Below are 18,145 nucleotides of genomic sequence, written 5' to 3' on the forward strand. Positions count from 1 at the left end.
ACTCTACTACCCAAAGCAATCTACAGATTCAATGCAATCCCTATCAAACTACCACTGGCATTTTTCACAGAACTAGAACAAAAAATTTCACAATTTGTATGGAAACACAAAAGACCCCGAATAGCCAAAGCAATCTTGAGAACGAAAAATGGAGCTGGGGGAATCAGGCTCCCTGACTTCAGACTATATTACAAAGCTACAGTAATCAAGACTGTTTGGTACTGGCACAAAAACAGAAATAGTGATCAATGGAACAGGATAGAAAGCCCAGAGATAAACCCACGCACATATGGTCACCTTATCTTTGATAAAGGAGGCAAGCATATACAGTGGAGAAAAGACAGCCTCTTCAATAAGTGGTGCTGGGAAAATTGGACAGATACATGTAAAAGTATGAAATTAGAACACTCCCTGACACCATGCACAAAAATAAACTCAAAATGGATTAAAGACCTAAGTGTAAGACCAGACACTATCAAACTCTTAGAGGAAAACATAGGCAGAACACTCTATGACATACATCACAGCAAGATTCTTTTTGACCCAGCTCCCAGAGAAATGGAAATAAGAACACAAATAAACAAATGGGACCTAATGAAACTTAAAAGCTTTTGCACAGCAAAGGAAACCATAAACAAGACCAAAAGACAACCATCAGAATGGGAGAAAATATTTGCAAATGAAGCAACTGACAAAGGATTAATCTCCAAGATTTACAAGCAGCTCATGCAGCTCAATAACAAAAAAACGAACAACCCAATCCAAAAATGGGCAGAAGACCTAAATAGACATTTCTCCAAAGAAGATATACAGATGGCCTACAGACACATGAAAGAATGCTCAACATCATTAATCATTAGAGAAATGCAAATCAAAACTACAATGAGATATCATCTCACACCGGTCAGAATGGCCATCATCAAAAAATCTAGAAACAATAAATGCTGGAGAGGGTGTGGAGGAAAGGGAACTCTCTTGCACTGTTGGTGGGAATGTAAATTGATACAGCCACTATGGAGAACAGTATGGAGGTTCCTTAAAAAACTACAAATAGAACTACCATACGACCCAGCAATCCCACTACTGGGCATATACCCTGAGAAAACCATAGTTCAAAAAGTGTCATGTACCACAATGTTCATTGCAGCTCTATTTACAATAGCCAGGACATGGAAGCCACCTAAATGTCCATCGACAGATGAATGGATAAAGAAGATGTGGCACATATATACAATGGAATATTACTCAGCCATAAAAAGAAATGAAATGGAGGTATTTGTAATGAGGTGGATGGAGTTAGAGTCTGTCATACAGAGTGAAGTAAGTCAGAAAGAGAAAAACAAATACAGTATGCTAACACATATATACGGAATCTAAGGAAAAAAAAAAGCCATGAAGAACCTAGTGGCAAGACGGGAATAAAGACACAGACCTACTAGAGAATGGACTTGAGGATATGGGGAGGGGGTGGGGTGAGATGTGACAGGGTGAGAGAGTGTCATGGACATATATACACTACCAAATGTAAAATAGATAGCTAGTGGGAAGCAGCCGCATAGCACAGGGAGATCAGCTCGGTGCTTTGTGACCACCTAGAGGGGTGGGATGCGGAGGGTGGGAGGGAGGGAGATGCAAGAGGGAAGAGATATGGGAACATATTGTATATGTATAACTGATTAACTTTGTTGTAAAGCAGAAGCTAACACACCATTGTAAGGCAATTATACTTCAATAAAGATGTTTAAAAAAAAAAAATTTCAATAACAGGTATAGGGCTAATCAGATATTCTATTTCTTGATTCAGATCTGGCAAGTTGTGATTTCCAAGGAATATGTTCTTCTCACCTAAGCTGTCAATTTGGCATTATTGGCATAATGTTGTTATAATCTTTTAAACATCAGTATTGTCTGTAACGACGTTCCCTCTCTTATCAGGATACTGATACTTTGTGCTTTTTCACCTCTCACTTTTTTTCTTTTTGCATTATTAATCTTCCTAAAGATTTAACTATTTTATTAACCTTATCAAAGAATCAATTTTAGCTGTTGATTATTTAAATATTATTATTTAATATTATTCAATTATTATTTAATAATATTATTTAAATATTTGTTGTGATTTATTCTATAAACTTATGATGTATTTGGAAAAAAAAAAAAGAAAGAAATAAAATAGCGAAATGTGTCTGTTTATTTTCTAAGACTCCAGTGGGAAAAACTTAACTATGTTCTAAAACCAACTCAAATAGTATTCCAATTTTTCCTAAAGAGAAGCTCACATAGACAGGGAAGACATGTGGAGAAGAGAACAGTAAGTGATTTTGAAATCAGAAGAGGCTGTTTCAAATGCTCAAATCTGCTTTCTGTTAGCTGTAGCCATGGGCAGGAATATAAACTTTCTTGAATTGAAGTTTTCTTATCCATGAAACTGAGTTTTATTCCTGCTAAATTCTTTCCTAGGGTTTTTGTAGGGCTCAAATGAGATAACGTATACATGCCGGCGTTTTTTTCTATCTGTATTTCATCTCTGCTTGGCACCGTCCTAGATGCTGGGTACCCACAGATGCAGGAGACGTAGGGCTTGTGTTCCAATCACACCCCTTCTTGTGGGCTCAGAGAAGCAACTCTACGGTCCAATACCGTATACGAAGTTCTGAGATAGAAAGTAATATGGCGCACCTCGAAAGACAGACAGAGACCTCATTTAGCCACCAGTAACAACTTTTTGGCAACTACTGAAGGACAAGCAACTTAAAAATGTTGATGCTGTGGATGAAGAACGATGTATATAATAAAAAATCTGGAGGCCAACAGGAACTGCTGATAACTTAATACAGTTTGAACCTAAGATGTGGATTGATTGGGGTGGGGGCATTGCTGACACCCTCTGGTTTTCTGGCCTCCCTGGGACGTGTTTGTTGTGGGCTGCCTGCCCTTCCACAGTGAGGAAGGGGTCATCATTTCTACCCTGTCTATGTGTTCCTCCTGTTGGAACTATTCAAAGCACAATTTAATCATCCTCTTTCTGGGACCTCTATTTGGAATGCATGGCCTTATCAAAACGTAAACTGAAGAGACTCTAACGACCACTTATGAATCTGTAATATCACAGAAACACACAGACCACAGAAGCATATGGTTTCAACTTCCACTGTCTAGAACACTCAGAGAGGAACAGTAGGGGAGTCAACAATGTTTTTGGTCATCTTAATAGGAGAGCATTATAGGGCTTATCTTGTGTTCTAAGCATCAGCCGAAAGCAAAATAAAAACAAACTCAAATTAATAATCCACTGAAATACATATGTGCCAGAAACTGGCTAGGGAAAAATCCACAAAACATGCGTATTTATACATTGTTCACACACATGCTCAAGCACAAACCTTCTAATACAAAACAATTCACCCTGTAGGCAGAACACTCTACCTGGAGGCAGACGTCTGGTGATGTGGAGGTGGCAGATAAACTTCAGACGAGGACCCTCTAACTGGAACAAAATAGCATTGCCCACCGATGTTAAAGTGGAAAATAGATACGAAGGAAGTAAATTCCAGAAGCTACTGAGGGACAAAACAAAGCAAAATAAAAACATACAACTCGAATTCCTTACATTGCTAAGAAAATAAAAATAGCTAAGAAGAAGTAAAAGTGACCTTGGGGTAAAAACCAGAGGAATAAAGCTTTCTACAATTTGTGTTTACATTTTAATGTTAAAGAGGCATGAACGATGAAAGTAGACTGTCTTAAATGTCCTGGTTTATTGTCAGCAATATTCATGTCAAACATACATCTCGGTTTTAAAGCAAGGGGATGAGTAAACAATGCAGATGTGGATGGCTCATTTGCAGAGTATAGGAAGGGCAGTACGCTAACAGAAGCTGGACTGCTTTGAATTGTTATTAGTGACTATTTTTAGAATTCGTTTTGCAAGGCATGAGTATAAAAGAGAGGGCGATTCTAATTTTTTTATTCTTCCCAAAGAAAAGGGGGCGGAAAAAGTCATTAATTTGCTAAAGGTATTAAGGCAAGGGTCTATTCATTCTGATGAGTATGACCCAACCAGGTTGCTAATAGAGCCATTACTAGATTAAATCCTCCCAATTGTCTTGGAAATAATTTGGCCTGTTCTTCCTCTTTTTGAAGGAAATAAGGGAGAAGAGGCAAACAGGCAAAAAGCATGGAACTTTCTCTAATCATAGGAGAGTAGATATTGAAAAATGATGAAGAATCACTCGTCTGGTGTAGAAGGAAGGAAATTATAGGGTTTGAAGTATATTTTTCACATGTGTGGTTGTTTGTGCCCTAACCTTGTTGAATGAATGGGTCTTGTGCAGTGTCCCTCACTGGGCAGTAACCTTCCTATGATCAGTTGATGTGAGTTCCCCACACAGCAACTTGTATACATGCCGAGCTCATTTCTGGCCTTTGTTTCTTCCCAGAGGCTACAGCGTTGCAAATAGGACACAGAGTGTATTCTTTATGGGCCAAACACAAGGACTGATGGACTGATAGAACATAGACTGTCACCCAAAGGCACCTGTTACCCGGTGGATGCAGCAGCTAAAACTGAAAGCCTCATCTGTGAAAGAAATATCCTGAAATAAGAAGGGCATGCTTTACCAAATCAACATCATTACCCTGATGGCACATGTTCCACAATTTCGAAAACGTTGGAAGATACAAATGGGAACATTTCTCAGTTGTTCTGCGTGTACATTCTAAAAAACTGATATTTAAAATTGTTTATTTAGAAATGATGATAATAATGTTTGCTATGGTCACTTATTCTCTATTACTGTCTGGACTCCAGTTGGCTACAACAGTGACTAAATAACTTGTGAAATAATTTTTTTTGAAACTGAAAAATTTTAGCAAATACCCACTTCTGATTTAACAAATCATCTCAACAGAGAAGCAATAAGCCTCTGAAGTTTAAAGTGGATAGAAATCTATGCAACAAATATGATTCAGTACATTTGTTCATTTGTTCAGAAAATATTCTTTGAGTTGAACATGTCCATAGTACTGTTAAAGTGCTTTGAGATTGTGTGAAGAATTCTATTTTTAAGATGAATATTTCTTTTTTTTTTTTAACATCTTTATTGGAGTATAATTGCTTTACAATGGTGTGTTAGTTTCTGCTTTATAACAAAGTGAATCAGTTATACATTTACATATGTTCCCTTATCTCTTCCCTCTTGCGTCTCCCTCCCTCCTACCCTCCCTATCCCACCCCTCTAGGGGGACACAAAGCACCGAGCTGATCTCCCTGTGCTATGCGGCTGCTTCCCACTAGCTATCTATTTTACGTTTGGTAGTGTATATATGTCCATGCCACTCTCTCACTTTGTCACTGCTTACCCTTCCCCCTCCCCATATCCTCAAGTCCGTTCTCTAGTAGGTCTGTGTCTTTATTCCCGTCTTACCCCTAGGCTCTTCATGACCTTTTTTTCCCCTTAGATTCCATATATATGTGTTAGCATACGGTATTTGTTTTTCTCTTTCTGACTTAAGATGAATATTTCTGATATGGTACAAATCATTCACATAAATTCTCCACCTTCTTGGCAGAAATGTGGAAAATATTAAAGCCTCTCTTTGAATAAAATTAGCAGAAATGTGGAAAATATTAAAGCCTCTCTTTGAATAAAATTAGCAAATAGCAAAGGAATAATTAAACATTTAATCTCTAAGCATACCATTGGCATATATTCTGGAATGGTTTAGAAAGAAAAATTCAATTTGTAAAAACTTTATTTCATAAATGTTTTCTCCCAGATATCTTAGCTACTTTCAAAGTTGTTTAGTCGGAAGCATCTCTGTGCCCAGAGGATGAAGTAGTCCAGACTATGAGAATCTGTAGTGGCTCATTAAGTTCAAGACCAGGGAATTTGATCTTGGCTACATGGTGAGGGTGTTCAGAGATGACAAGGTCCTAGGGATCATCTCGTCCAAGTTTCTCATTACAGAAGTGACATAACTAGGGAAATTAAACAAAGGGAGGAAGTAACCCAAGATCTCTCCAAGGGTGGAAGGGAAACCTAGTTCCTCCAACTCCATAGCAGCATATCCAAAAAAGATATATTTAATCAGTATATCTTCTCAAAATGAATAATTATTTAGATATATTTCTTTGCTCATTCAGATGTCAAGATTTCCCACCCCATATGTCCTAAACTTTATAAGGCAAGTACCAAACAGCACGGTTTTCAATAATGTGTGTAAAGCAAAATTACAAAGCGTATTATCTCAATTGATTATTCACATTTCATTTTAGACAATCAGCTATTAATATTGTGATATAAAGAGAGTGTTAGAAAATTAACATCCCAGAGCCATTTCAAAGATGGTAGCAGTGGTTAATATAACGGCATTGCTCCTCATCCAGCTTATGATTTTGTCAGTGGCAAATATTTGCTATGAACATGGCAAGACAGCAACTTCCTTAAAATAATTAACCAAAATTTCTTCACTTCAAATGCCCCAAATCTAAAAACTCCCTTTCTCCAATTAAACCTATCTGCTAAACCAAAAATCATCATCCAGCATATTATTATCAAAAAGGCTTTAAAAGCAATATTGTTAGAAACACAGTAGTGAACTCATTGGACACAACTGTACTTCTAAGCATATTAAACAAACCCTGTTTAAAACCATTGATGTGCAGAATGTTTGGCTAGATTTTATAAGAGCTTCTTTCAAAGTGAAAGTGTGTTCTACTGGCTCTAAAGATGTCCCACGATAAAGGGGCTCTCTTTGGTTACCCTAGAGAGGACCACCAAACAATATTTGCCTGGCTGATTTAACTGTGGAAACGTTGTGTATATATGTGTTGTGTGTGTTCATAGCTTGTATTCACATCACACACCTTGAGACACACTGCTCTATGGGAAATGCTACAAAACCCAGCATAGATTTCCACGGGGAACACAAAAGAAGGTATTAAAATTCCAACATTTTAAAATTTGATGCCAAGCAGAAACATAGTAATATTATTTGCAAATTAAAAAGGCACATCTAAACAAACTTGTGAGTTATTCCCCAGTAAATATGCTTCCAGCATTCTAACATTTTTTAACAAGTATCAATGATACAAATGTATCCTGTATTGCACATTTAATTTTGTAAAGCTCCTGGTGAAGCCAGAATTTTGATTCACATTTGAGAATTAAAATTTAAAAATAAATAAATTAAAACTTAGAATGTTAGTTAGATGGCAACTCTCATTCAATTGTAAAGGTGAATACAAAGACCTACTGTGAGCTTTGGAAGAAATCATTTAAAATACATTTTTAAAAATAGTCAAAATTGAAATAGATGAAGGGAAAAATGGTAGTTTTTATTCTCCCTAAAGTCCAGAACAATTCTTTTTGGCTTTTCTGAGTATCATAAAATTAATAAATATATATTAGATTGGATTCTATAAGATCTAATTCAAATGACATAATTATAATAAGAAGAACAAAATAACATGTGAAAATCAGTGACCTAAATTCATTTGAATTGAAAGGAGTTTGAAGTGAAAGACTAGGGGCACATTTAAGTAAACAGCAGTCCAAAATTTATGTAAAATATCATGAAAAATGTTTAAATGTTACTTTATTGATCTTTCGATTATTATGATATCATTTTTATCTTACATGATGATAGAGGAAAAACACATTGGAAAATACACAAATTCTAGCAATCACTTTTTAGGGAGGCATTGCTTTTGTGATGAGAAGAATATTTCATTCAATCCATGTTTTAAAATATTAATATCTGGTGTTGTTTTAGGAGTTGAGAGTCATTGATGAGAAAGAGACTAATATTTAAATGCAATACAGTTTGTGTAGAGTATTTCATTTAATCTTCACAATAGCTCTGCAAAATTGTATAATCGATTCCAATTCAGAATATAAACAGGGGTACCATACCTGCAGGATTACCCTGGTGTAATTATTAATAGCACTGTCACTCTCAAAAGTGCCTGGTTTGGATAATAAATCATACAACCATAACCACAGAAATCAGGAAGCTGAGATGCAGAAAGTCAAAATAATTGACTAATACCATCCTCATCCTTGGTTGATTCCATATTGGAACCTAATTATGCATGGAGACAGTCATTCTCCTTCCACTGCTTAGTACTGCATTAGAGGCGGCAAAATCAGCAGGGCTTTGCAGGGGAGTAATTCGAAGATGAAGAAGTATAACCAGTCCAAATAGGAATGTCAAATATTCTGAAATGCTATACTAGAAAAACAGTTCTCTGGATTTTTCTGCTCCTAAGGATTTGCTCTTAAAAGGCAAATGTAACACTTTGACCAATGAATTCATACTAAAGTAACAATGAATTACCAGTGAGTGGATTAAGAGAAATACGCAATAAGTGGTAGAGGCTAGAGAAGGAAAAGAAGGGAAATAGTGGAATGGAAGTTGCCAAAAGGGACAGAAGCTCACTGATTGGGAACTTCAGTCTATTTCATAATTTAAGCCTTGATGTTACAGTCTAAGGGAGGAGCTTCCTGATAAAGGTTAAAGACACTACCTGACCTGGCAGATACTGAAGGCCAGGCCTGGGCACCAGCAGGAAGTATTAATGGCACAAAGAAAGACAAAGTTCTCAAGGAAGCATTGTAATTGCCTTCCCAGTTCCTAGTGTATCAGCTACGCTACGTTCTGGGTTTAATTAGTTGTGACAGATCCTTTCACTATTTAAGGCAGAAAGAGGAGAAAGAATAGAAAGAAGAAAAGGAGGGGCATTACAATTGCAACTAAGGGACGAGAGAACTGACACTGCAATGGAGGAGAGAAAATTTTGCTTTCCAGGAGTAGCAGGAACAGATCTCTGGAGAGCAGAGTGAGGTATGACGACTTGCTGAGCCACCTAGGAGCTGCAAGAGGCGGTCCAACATGTGTAAGTGTATAAGTGTGAACTGGAGAAGAGGTTGGCATTAAGCTAATTACTAAAGCTCCCTCTTGGCCAACAGGAAGAAGAAAAATGACTAAAGCAATGACTGGACCAAGCCTAGGCATCAAGGCATGGTAGCAATGATTAACTTCAGTGGCATATTTTAAGGGAAGGAAAGGACTGCAGTTCTTTTTAAGATGCAAGTGTGGACATTAAGTGACCTGCTCCAGCGGCCTTTCCAGATGTCTCTTATATACATATTCTTCCCAGAAGTGATCATCACTTCTATGACCTACAAATGTAATCTGTTCTCCCTGCTGGAGGAAACAAAGGATACAAAAGTACAAAACAACACCACTACAAGTCTCTGCCCTGGGTTTAAGAGAGAAGACAACAGATTCCTAAAACAGGAGGAATTATCCAAGAAGCAAACCTAAAAACAAAAAGTCTGAGGAGCAGCAAGCAGTGAAATATCTACTAAGTAAAAGTAAGTGGCAAGAGGGTGAAAGAAACTTGACTCAAACTTTCCATCTCTTTGTAGGTTCTATCTTTGGGTTAATTCAAATGCAGCACTGATAATGCCTCATGGTTTTTAATCAGGAATTCTTTGGTAAACAGGAAGACAGATTTACTAAAATTAGCTCAGGCCAGAGGAGGTGATTATTAGAGTTAGAAAAGGTAAGTTTGACAGGCTCAAGCAGAAGTACAGCCAGAGGTGACGGCACACAGGCAGCAGAATAGGAATGAGACCAGAGACTTTGCCCATCCTTCACGTGGACGTATGTGGCCTCAAGCCTTCACTTCTTCTCCAGCAGCTGCTTCACTCCTCTCTGTCTTATTTACATGCGGCCTATCGTGCTTTACCCAGTAGTCCTCTTGGTTCCTAAGTTTATGTCACATAAATGAAACAGAGATTCTGATGGCATCAGTTGAGATCGTGGGTTCTCTCTAGTGGGGAGATGAGAGGACCATGTGGTAGAATGACTGTCCCTTTGGGGCAGTAGAGAGAGGATGACTTCTACAAAAGGCACGTGGAGTAGAAAGTTGACAGTTTGGCAGAAGAAATGATTGGCATCTCTAACTTATTCTATCTATCAAGGTTGTTGTGACGATTAAGGGACACTTAGAACATGTATGAAAGCATTTTATAATCTGTAAAATACTATGCAAATGTCAGGTGGTGGATACCTTCCACAAAACTCTCAAAGGGTTAATATCTGTGCTACCCTTTGGAAAGAGTAATCCATCTAATTGCTATTGACTCAGAATGACACAAGACTGGGAAAGCTCAAATGCATTAAGAATGGGAAGATAAATTCAGAACACAGATCACAGGAGGTAGGTATTGTTTTAAAAGAAACAAACAAAAACAAAAACCCTTAAAGCAGTAGGCTCCAAAAGACTTGACAGAATTACAAGTGGATTCTTTCATTTAAACACCACATTTCCTCCCAGTTTTGTCATGTTCTGGTCCCTGACATCCAGGCTGTAGCAGATGGATTTGTACTGCAGGGGCCCAAAAGCTAAACTCCATTCTATAAATGTGTGTCAATCTGTTGTCTGAATGTATATTTGCATTTATATTTTGCTTTTCTATGTACTCATAAATCTATCACTCCAAAATGTATTTGAATACTATCATTTAAATAAATGATAAAAACTTGAAGCAATGTTTATCAACGTAATACTCAACTGAACTTGTTCTTTTCTGTATTTGTATAATTAGTAAGTTACATTCTTTTATCCTTCTCTGGCAGTATAATATCTTCCTGCTTTCAGATGGTTATGTGGTGTATGTATCAGATGATTCTTGCCAATAGTCAAGTAAAAAAATATATCACTAGCATTTCTTGCTTCCCTGACATATACCATATTTTCTTCTCCCTTTAGAATTCTCTGCTTTATTTTTATGATATATAATTTAAGGTATATATTTATTTTTAAGATATGTAATTTTGTGCTGCACTAAAAACAAAACAAAACAATTCTCACTCAATGCTGGTCATTAGCCATTTATACCTTAGCCTGAATCTCAGTCAACATGGATCCTCTTCCAAGGACATTTGCATATAAATTTTATAATGGAATAAAAAGCTTCGTTTTTTTTTTTTAATTGAAATAACCATATGTGGAGTTCTTTTTGTTTTTTTCTTTTTTTTTGTTTTTTAGACCAATATTTTTCAAATTCTTTTATTTTAAAGAGTACTGTTACTGTGGAACATTACATTGGTCACAGATTCATGTTTTATGAACACTTTAGTGGAAATTATTAATGTCTGATTTTGTTTTATTATACTTGTTTTATTATACTTCCAGGATAAATTCATTTCTCCATGCCCTGTGACATAGAAGTCAAAGATGTTAGCATTCAACATATCTTAATTTTAAAGTAAAACTGCAAACATATTTGAGAAAATTTTAATCTTCATAGCACTTATATTTTTCTTAATAAATATATGTCTTTTAGGCTCTTTAATTTTTACAAGAGAATTATCAACTTTATATCAGCTAATGGTTAAAGTACCTGATTATAGGGCAACATAGACTAGTTGTATTCTAGGTATTTGTTAGGTATATAGTCTCTCAATTACTATCTCCCAATGCCTTTCAAAAGCACTACTGAGAGAACTAGTATTTATAGATTACCTAAAACATTAAATCCAGCCATTTTTCTTGATACTCTAAAATCTATTGCCAGATTCGTCTAATTTATATAAAGCAAATGGTTAGTCTTATTCCGATGGACTTTTGATTTAATTACTTTGAGTGAACGGTACTTTGAAGCAATGTCATACACCTATATGTTAAAACACTGTAAAAATTGTCTTATAAAAGTTGCCACTGTGTTACTTACAACGATGCATATAAAGAGATATATATATATTTCTTTTTTATAAACCACTTTATTGAGATAATATATCACACAATTCTCCCATTTAAAGTACACAATTCAATGGTTTTTAGTATATTCACAGACTTGTGCAACCAACACCAGAACCAATTTTAGAACATTTTCATCAACACAAGAGATAATCCCCCCCCCCCCATAAGCAGTCATTCCTCATTCCTGTCACCCCAGTACCTGGTCACCACTGCTCTGCTTTCTGTCTCCATGGATTTACCTCTTTGGGTCACTTCATAGAAATGGAGTCATTCAATATGTGGACTGTTGTGTCTGGCTTCTTTCAGTGAGACCATGCTTTCAAGGTTCAGCCATGCTGTAGTGTGTGTAAGTATTTCATTCCTTTTTTTTTTTTTTTTTAGTATTAGTTGTTTTGTTTGTTTGTTTGTTTGTACTGCAGGTTCTTATCAGTCCTCAATTTTATACACATCAGTGTATACATGTCAGTCACAATCGCCCAATTCAGCACACCACCATCCCCACCCCACAGCGGTTTTCCCCCCTTGGTGTCCATACGTTTGTTCTCTACATCTGTGTCTCAATTTCTGCCCTGCAAACCAGTTCATCTGTACCATTTTTCTAGGTTCCACATACATGCGTTAATATATGATATTTGTTTTTCTCTTTCTGACTTACTTCACTCCGTATGACAGTCTCTAGATCCAGCCACGTCTCAACAAATGACTCAATTTCATTCCTTTTTATGGCTGAGTAATATTCCATTGTATATATGTACCACATCTTCTTTATCCATTTGTCTGTCGATGGGCATTTAGGTTGCTTCCATGACCTGCCTATTGTAAATAGTGCTGCAATGAACATTGGGGTGCATGTGTCTTTTTGAATTATGGTTTTCTCTGGGTATATGCCCAGTAGTGGGATTGCTGGATCATATGGTAATTCTATTTTTAGTTTTTTAAGGAACCTCCATATTGTTCTCCATAGTGGCTGTATCAATTTACATTCCCACCAACAGTGCAAGAGGGTTCGCTTTTCTCCACACCCTCTCCAGCATTTGTTGTTTGTAGATTTTCTGATGATGCCCATTCTAACTGGTGTGAGATGATACCTCACTGTAGTTTTGATTTGCATTTCTCTAATAATTAGTGATGTTGAGCATCTTTTCATGTGCTTCTTGGCCATCTGTATGTCTTCTTTGGAGAAGTGTCTATTTAGGTCTTCTGCCCATTTTTGGATTGGGTTGTTTGTTTCTTTAATATTTGTTTTTTTCTTATGGAGGAAATAACCCTCCTCTCTGATGCTGGGTACCTTGACCCATACTGAGGTTACTAACCTCAACCAGGGTTAAGCTAGCCCTGTGCATGGGTGTCTTGTATGCACACGCAGAGGCAGGGCAGTGTGAGGAGTGGAGACGTGGCCATTTGTGTGACAGTCCCAAACAGGTAGACAGTGTGGGCTGGGGTGGGTGAGGAAGTTATAGGCAACTATGCACATACACCACTGAGAAGCAAAAGGGGTCTTTGGGAGTCAAAAAATAAGTAACTAATCCTTCCCACATAACAAATATTGATAAAATGGACCACAGGCAAGCATAAATCTATAACTATAGCACAGACAATGCTTTTTCCCAATGAACTACAACATCAGGTTTTTACCCTAACATGTGATAATGCATTGTATCAACAGTCAAAGATACAATTGTATCAAAAGATACAATTGTATCAAAAGTCAAATAAGCTTCCAGTCAAACAACTAAGAAACCATAAATTGTGTTTTATAATCATTTGACTTCAAAACAACTTTCTTATTGGAAAGGCATTGTATTTGTACCTCTATCTATGTACATATATGTATAGGTATAGATGTATACATTCTATAAACCATAAAGAAACTTATTATAAAGAAAGTGAAAACATTCCTCAAATCCCATCCTCCAGGTTTAAAGAAAGTTAACATTTTAGAAGTTTAATTTCAGATACCTCACTCCACATATACGAGTAGATAAATAAATAGCTCTAAATAATTCAAAGTGGCAACTTGTACTATTTTAAAATGAAAAAATATTTTAACATAACTTTACTAGAATGAAAACAAAAAAACTGTTGATGTTTCTTAATAAAATATATTAATTCCTAAAAAAACAAAAACAAAATAAATCTGCACTTAAAGTTACAGCGTCTAGTGGCCTCCTGTTCTGAAAAGTTGGGGGCAGGGGGGAAAAGCACATATCTAATCCCATAGTTTGGTATTTTTACCTTCTTGCATCTGTAACATTTATACTCTGTTCTACAACTGTAATTCCTAAATTATCTAGTTACAATCTTACATTTAAATGAATCACTGCTCAGTATCCATCATTGGACCATGGTTTCTTTCTTTCTTTATTTTTTTCACTCATCTCACTGTTGGTTGGATTCTTTCATTTGTATTCCCGAAGAGGTTGTACGCTTGACATAACTTGACTTGCTCAAATTCACTGGGTATAAAATTCATCAGTCGTATTTTCGCACAGAACTTTCTAAAGAAATATTTTGAGACTGCTTCCTTTCATTAAAGTTGTTTTTGATCTCTCAATATCATGATACTTCCTTTAGGGAATATCACATCCCCTTGACATCTGGGGATATTATGTATTATTTCTTTTCCCTTTTATATTTTATTCCACATTTATTAGTGCTAGGCTGGCCTGCATCATAATTATGATTTTGGGTATGGTAAGTTCTTTGTTTCATGTTTTTCTATCTATATTCTTTTTTTTTTTTTTTTTTTGGTTTGGTTTTAGTGACTTGTATGGAAAAGGAATACTTTAAAATTTTCATTACTTTGACATATTTAAGGAAAATTTTTGAAAACTTATAGTAACTCACCAGGTCTCTCATGCCCATAGCCTGATGAATATCACATGATGAAATGAGCGTAACTACGCAGATACAGAGAACAGACTGGTGGTTCCCAGAGGCGGGGGTGGGGTGGGGAGGGGTTAAGTGAAATGAGTGGAGGGGGTCAAAAGGTACAAATTTCCAGTTATAAAATAAATAAATCATGAGGATGTAATATGCAGTATGGTGACTATAGTTAACAATAATGCACTACATATTTGAAAGTTACTAAGAGACTAGATCTTAAAATCCTCATTGCAAGAAAAAAAGTTTGTAACTGTGTATAGTGACAGATGTTAACTAGACTTATTGTGGTGATCATTTTTCAATACATACATGTATACACACATGAAATCATTATGTTGTACACCTGAAACTAATATATTATGTCAATTATACCTTAACTTAAAAAAAAAGAGCTCACTGAAAAAAATAAAGCAGCTGATGAATACTACTTTTAAATCAAAGCTGTATATATATTTAAAATTTATTTCCTCTACCTCTGTCTGTGTATCTCTTTCACCAAGTTTTTTTTTTTTTTTTTTTTACTGATTAAGGTATCTTCACACTTGTGTGAATTTCTGTATATATTATTCTACTTTTTCCTTACATATTTTCTTCTCCATTTTGGTCTTTCTGAATCTCTCTGATATTTTTTTCTCTCTTTTCTGATATTTTTTTTCTTTCTTCCCCTCTTCTTTTTTCTTCCCCTTTTGGGTTTTCCCCTGTTCTCTTTTTTTCACCTTTGTTTATATTTTTTCCCTCCCTCCTTTTCCTTCCTTCTTTATTTTTTCACATTTTTTTCCTGAAGTGGTTGTGATTTAAACTTAGTATTTCCTGTTTTACTGAAAAAAAATTATGGGCTTTGTTAGTTGATACATATTTATCCAAAAAAATATTGTTTCTTTCCAAGTTGTCATTCATTGATATTTATATCAGCATTCCTTTGAAGCAAAAGAGTTTTAAGTTTCTGTTCTTAATCATCTTCTTGTATTCTCTATCAACTGCTGTCTACTTTGAAATCATCATTTACTAATTAATACCATGTCTTTAAAGTCCAAAAGTCAAATTTTAGCTGCAAATGTACACAAATTTTTACATGGCTTTAGTAACAAAGCTAAATTCTGTGTGCTGGGGGAGAAATTGCAAAGGGTCATATTTTTTCATCCTGTATTTTCAAGAGAAACTAAGTGTATATATTAATAAAAAGGGAAAAAAGCAGTTAATACAAAGTATTCTTTTTCGTGCATGGTACACATATTTGGAACCAATTCTTTTTTAACTTCTTTCTAAATGATTTTCTGATTAACAAGACTTCCCTTAACTCAGAACTTTTATGTCATTTTGAATTCATTATCATATGCAACTCCAAAAATCCTTCCTCTTTAATTTACCGTCTCTTATTTCTAGCCCATTTTTTTCTATATCACTCCACAATAGTGGCTACAAAAGAGGTTTATAGTAAGTGTCTATGTCTCTGTTAACAAAAGCGGGGAGAATGATTTTGGGGGCCAGTTAATAGTTGTTGTACGATAAAATATACTTTAGAAATGCAGTTGTAAATATAACATGTTCTCCTTTAATACATTTGTCGACAAATGAAATAAAAGTCGCCTTACCCCCTCGCTTGTTGATCTTGGCATAGCCAGGAGAATAGCTCCCAGACATAGAGCATGAACTGCTGAAAGCTACATGGGGGAGTCCAGACACAAGTGGCTCATCACATTTTTCTGAAAAGACAAGAGAGAGGGATTCAATAAAAATCTTTAAATATTCATTGGATAAAATGATTTGTTAAAATAATCATTGAATATAGTACAAAATTTAAAATCTATCTAGCAAATGATTGGAATCTCGGTAACTCAACTCTGATAATTCTAATAAACCACAGGCACAGTTTAAACCACCTTCTGATTCTCAAGAGTTATAACTATGATAAAGTGCTTTATTCTGAGGGACCTCAACGCAGGCCTGCTATCTCAGAATCATGAATAACATTGTGGTTGTTTATTTCCCAAGCTTTGGAATCTGGCATCTCCTAAAAATCTTCAGTTATTTATTCATTCTAGGGATCCGGGGTTAGAAACATGGAGACTGAAGGAGGGAAGACCAGGAGGAATAATATCCAAACTAAAAGATTAGGAAAGAGGTGTCAGTAAGAGAAGACAAGATAATCGCCAACACGAAAAAGCACTGCTGTCTAAAAAAATTAATCAGTTCCCGTCATACTTGACTAATCAACTGCACTGGAACCAGCCAATCACTCAATTCTACTCCGTGCTTGGCGTCTACACCGCCATTAACTTACTTTCCCTCCTCCCCTGCTACTGCTGACTCTCCCATTTCACTTTGATGGATTGTTCTCACCTTCCTAATGTCTAAATGTTAAAGGGCCTAGGACTCAACTCTTGGGGTTCTATTCAGTCTCCTCTCGCTCTCTGGGAGACTGCACCAAGGGCCATGTCTTCTCAGACTGGAATATCCCCAATCCTACCACCACATGTCACCTGGTCATCTGGTCCAAGAAGCCATCCGCGATCACTGCTGTGAAAGACTGAATAGCCTTCCTACTTCCTCTCTTGCTATAGTCCTTCTGTACACAGTAGCCAAAGGGACAGTTTTAAAAATACAGGTGGGTAAGGTGGCTCCTGTGCTCAACATATCCCCTGGCTCCTGTTCTCAGTCACTTGGAATGAAGTGCAACGTCCTCCAAAGGCCCACAGCAGTCCCTGCAAGAGACCACAAGCCTCGTCCTTCACCTCCCCCAGGCTCTGCTCAATGTTATCTCTCACAATGCAGACGAGCTTTCCTAGTCCACCCAGCTACAAGAATACCGCACTGCCCTCACTCTCTGTACCCACTTCCAGCTTTATTTTCCTTCATAGCATTTAGAGCCATCTGACACGTTGTGTTTTCTCTCATTCAATTGTTTGGTTGCTTTTCTCTTCCACTCGACTGGAAGCTCTATGGAAATAAAGTTTTTGATAGTTTGCTTAATGCTTACTTTCCAGTGATCTGAACAGTACCTGGCACTTGGCACACACTCTCACAACATTTGTAGAAGGAAGGAAGGAAGGGAGGGAGGGAGGGAGGGGGGATAAATGAATGAAAAACAACAACAACAACAACTAAACCCAACAAACTCAGAGTCTCGAAGCATGATGCTGAATTACAACATGGTGCAACACCTAACTTTTAGAGGGATGGTCTTAAATCCCCAACAAGTGTTTACATGTGTTCAGTATTCTGTTTAATATGATACAGAACTACTGTGTTTTCTAGAATGGCTGCTCTCTCACATATTCATAAACAGGAAAAAAAACTAGCAGTAGAAAGAATGAACTAGTTTTCTTGAAAAGTCACTCAAGTGGAGTGACGTCCCCAATGATACTGGGGAAATGAATTATTATTCATTATCTCACCACTCAAGTGTGTACAAAACTGAAGTTAAAATGAACACATCCATCCTTGTAAATCATAGTCAGATTTCTTATTTTTCTTAGTTCTGCT

General features: G+C 36.4%; 1 protein-coding gene across 2 annotated transcripts in view; it reads right to left on the reverse strand.

Moving 5' to 3' along the window:
• CNTNAP2 (contactin associated protein 2) overlaps positions 1–18,145 on the reverse strand; it is a 2,085,708-nt gene that overhangs the window by 1,455,410 nt on the left and 612,153 nt on the right. For both annotated transcript variants that reach the window (XM_059933152.1, XM_059933153.1), the window contains one exon: positions 16,255–16,365. In XM_059933152.1, coding sequence (XP_059789135.1) covers positions 16,255–16,365 — 111 coding nt within the window. The remainder of the gene's footprint in view (positions 1–16,254; positions 16,366–18,145) is intronic.

Source organism: Balaenoptera ricei, chromosome 9, assembly GCF_028023285.1.
Source record: "Balaenoptera ricei isolate mBalRic1 chromosome 9, mBalRic1.hap2, whole genome shotgun sequence".
In the NCBI taxonomy this organism is placed as follows: Eukaryota; Metazoa; Chordata; class Mammalia; order Artiodactyla; family Balaenopteridae; genus Balaenoptera; species Balaenoptera ricei.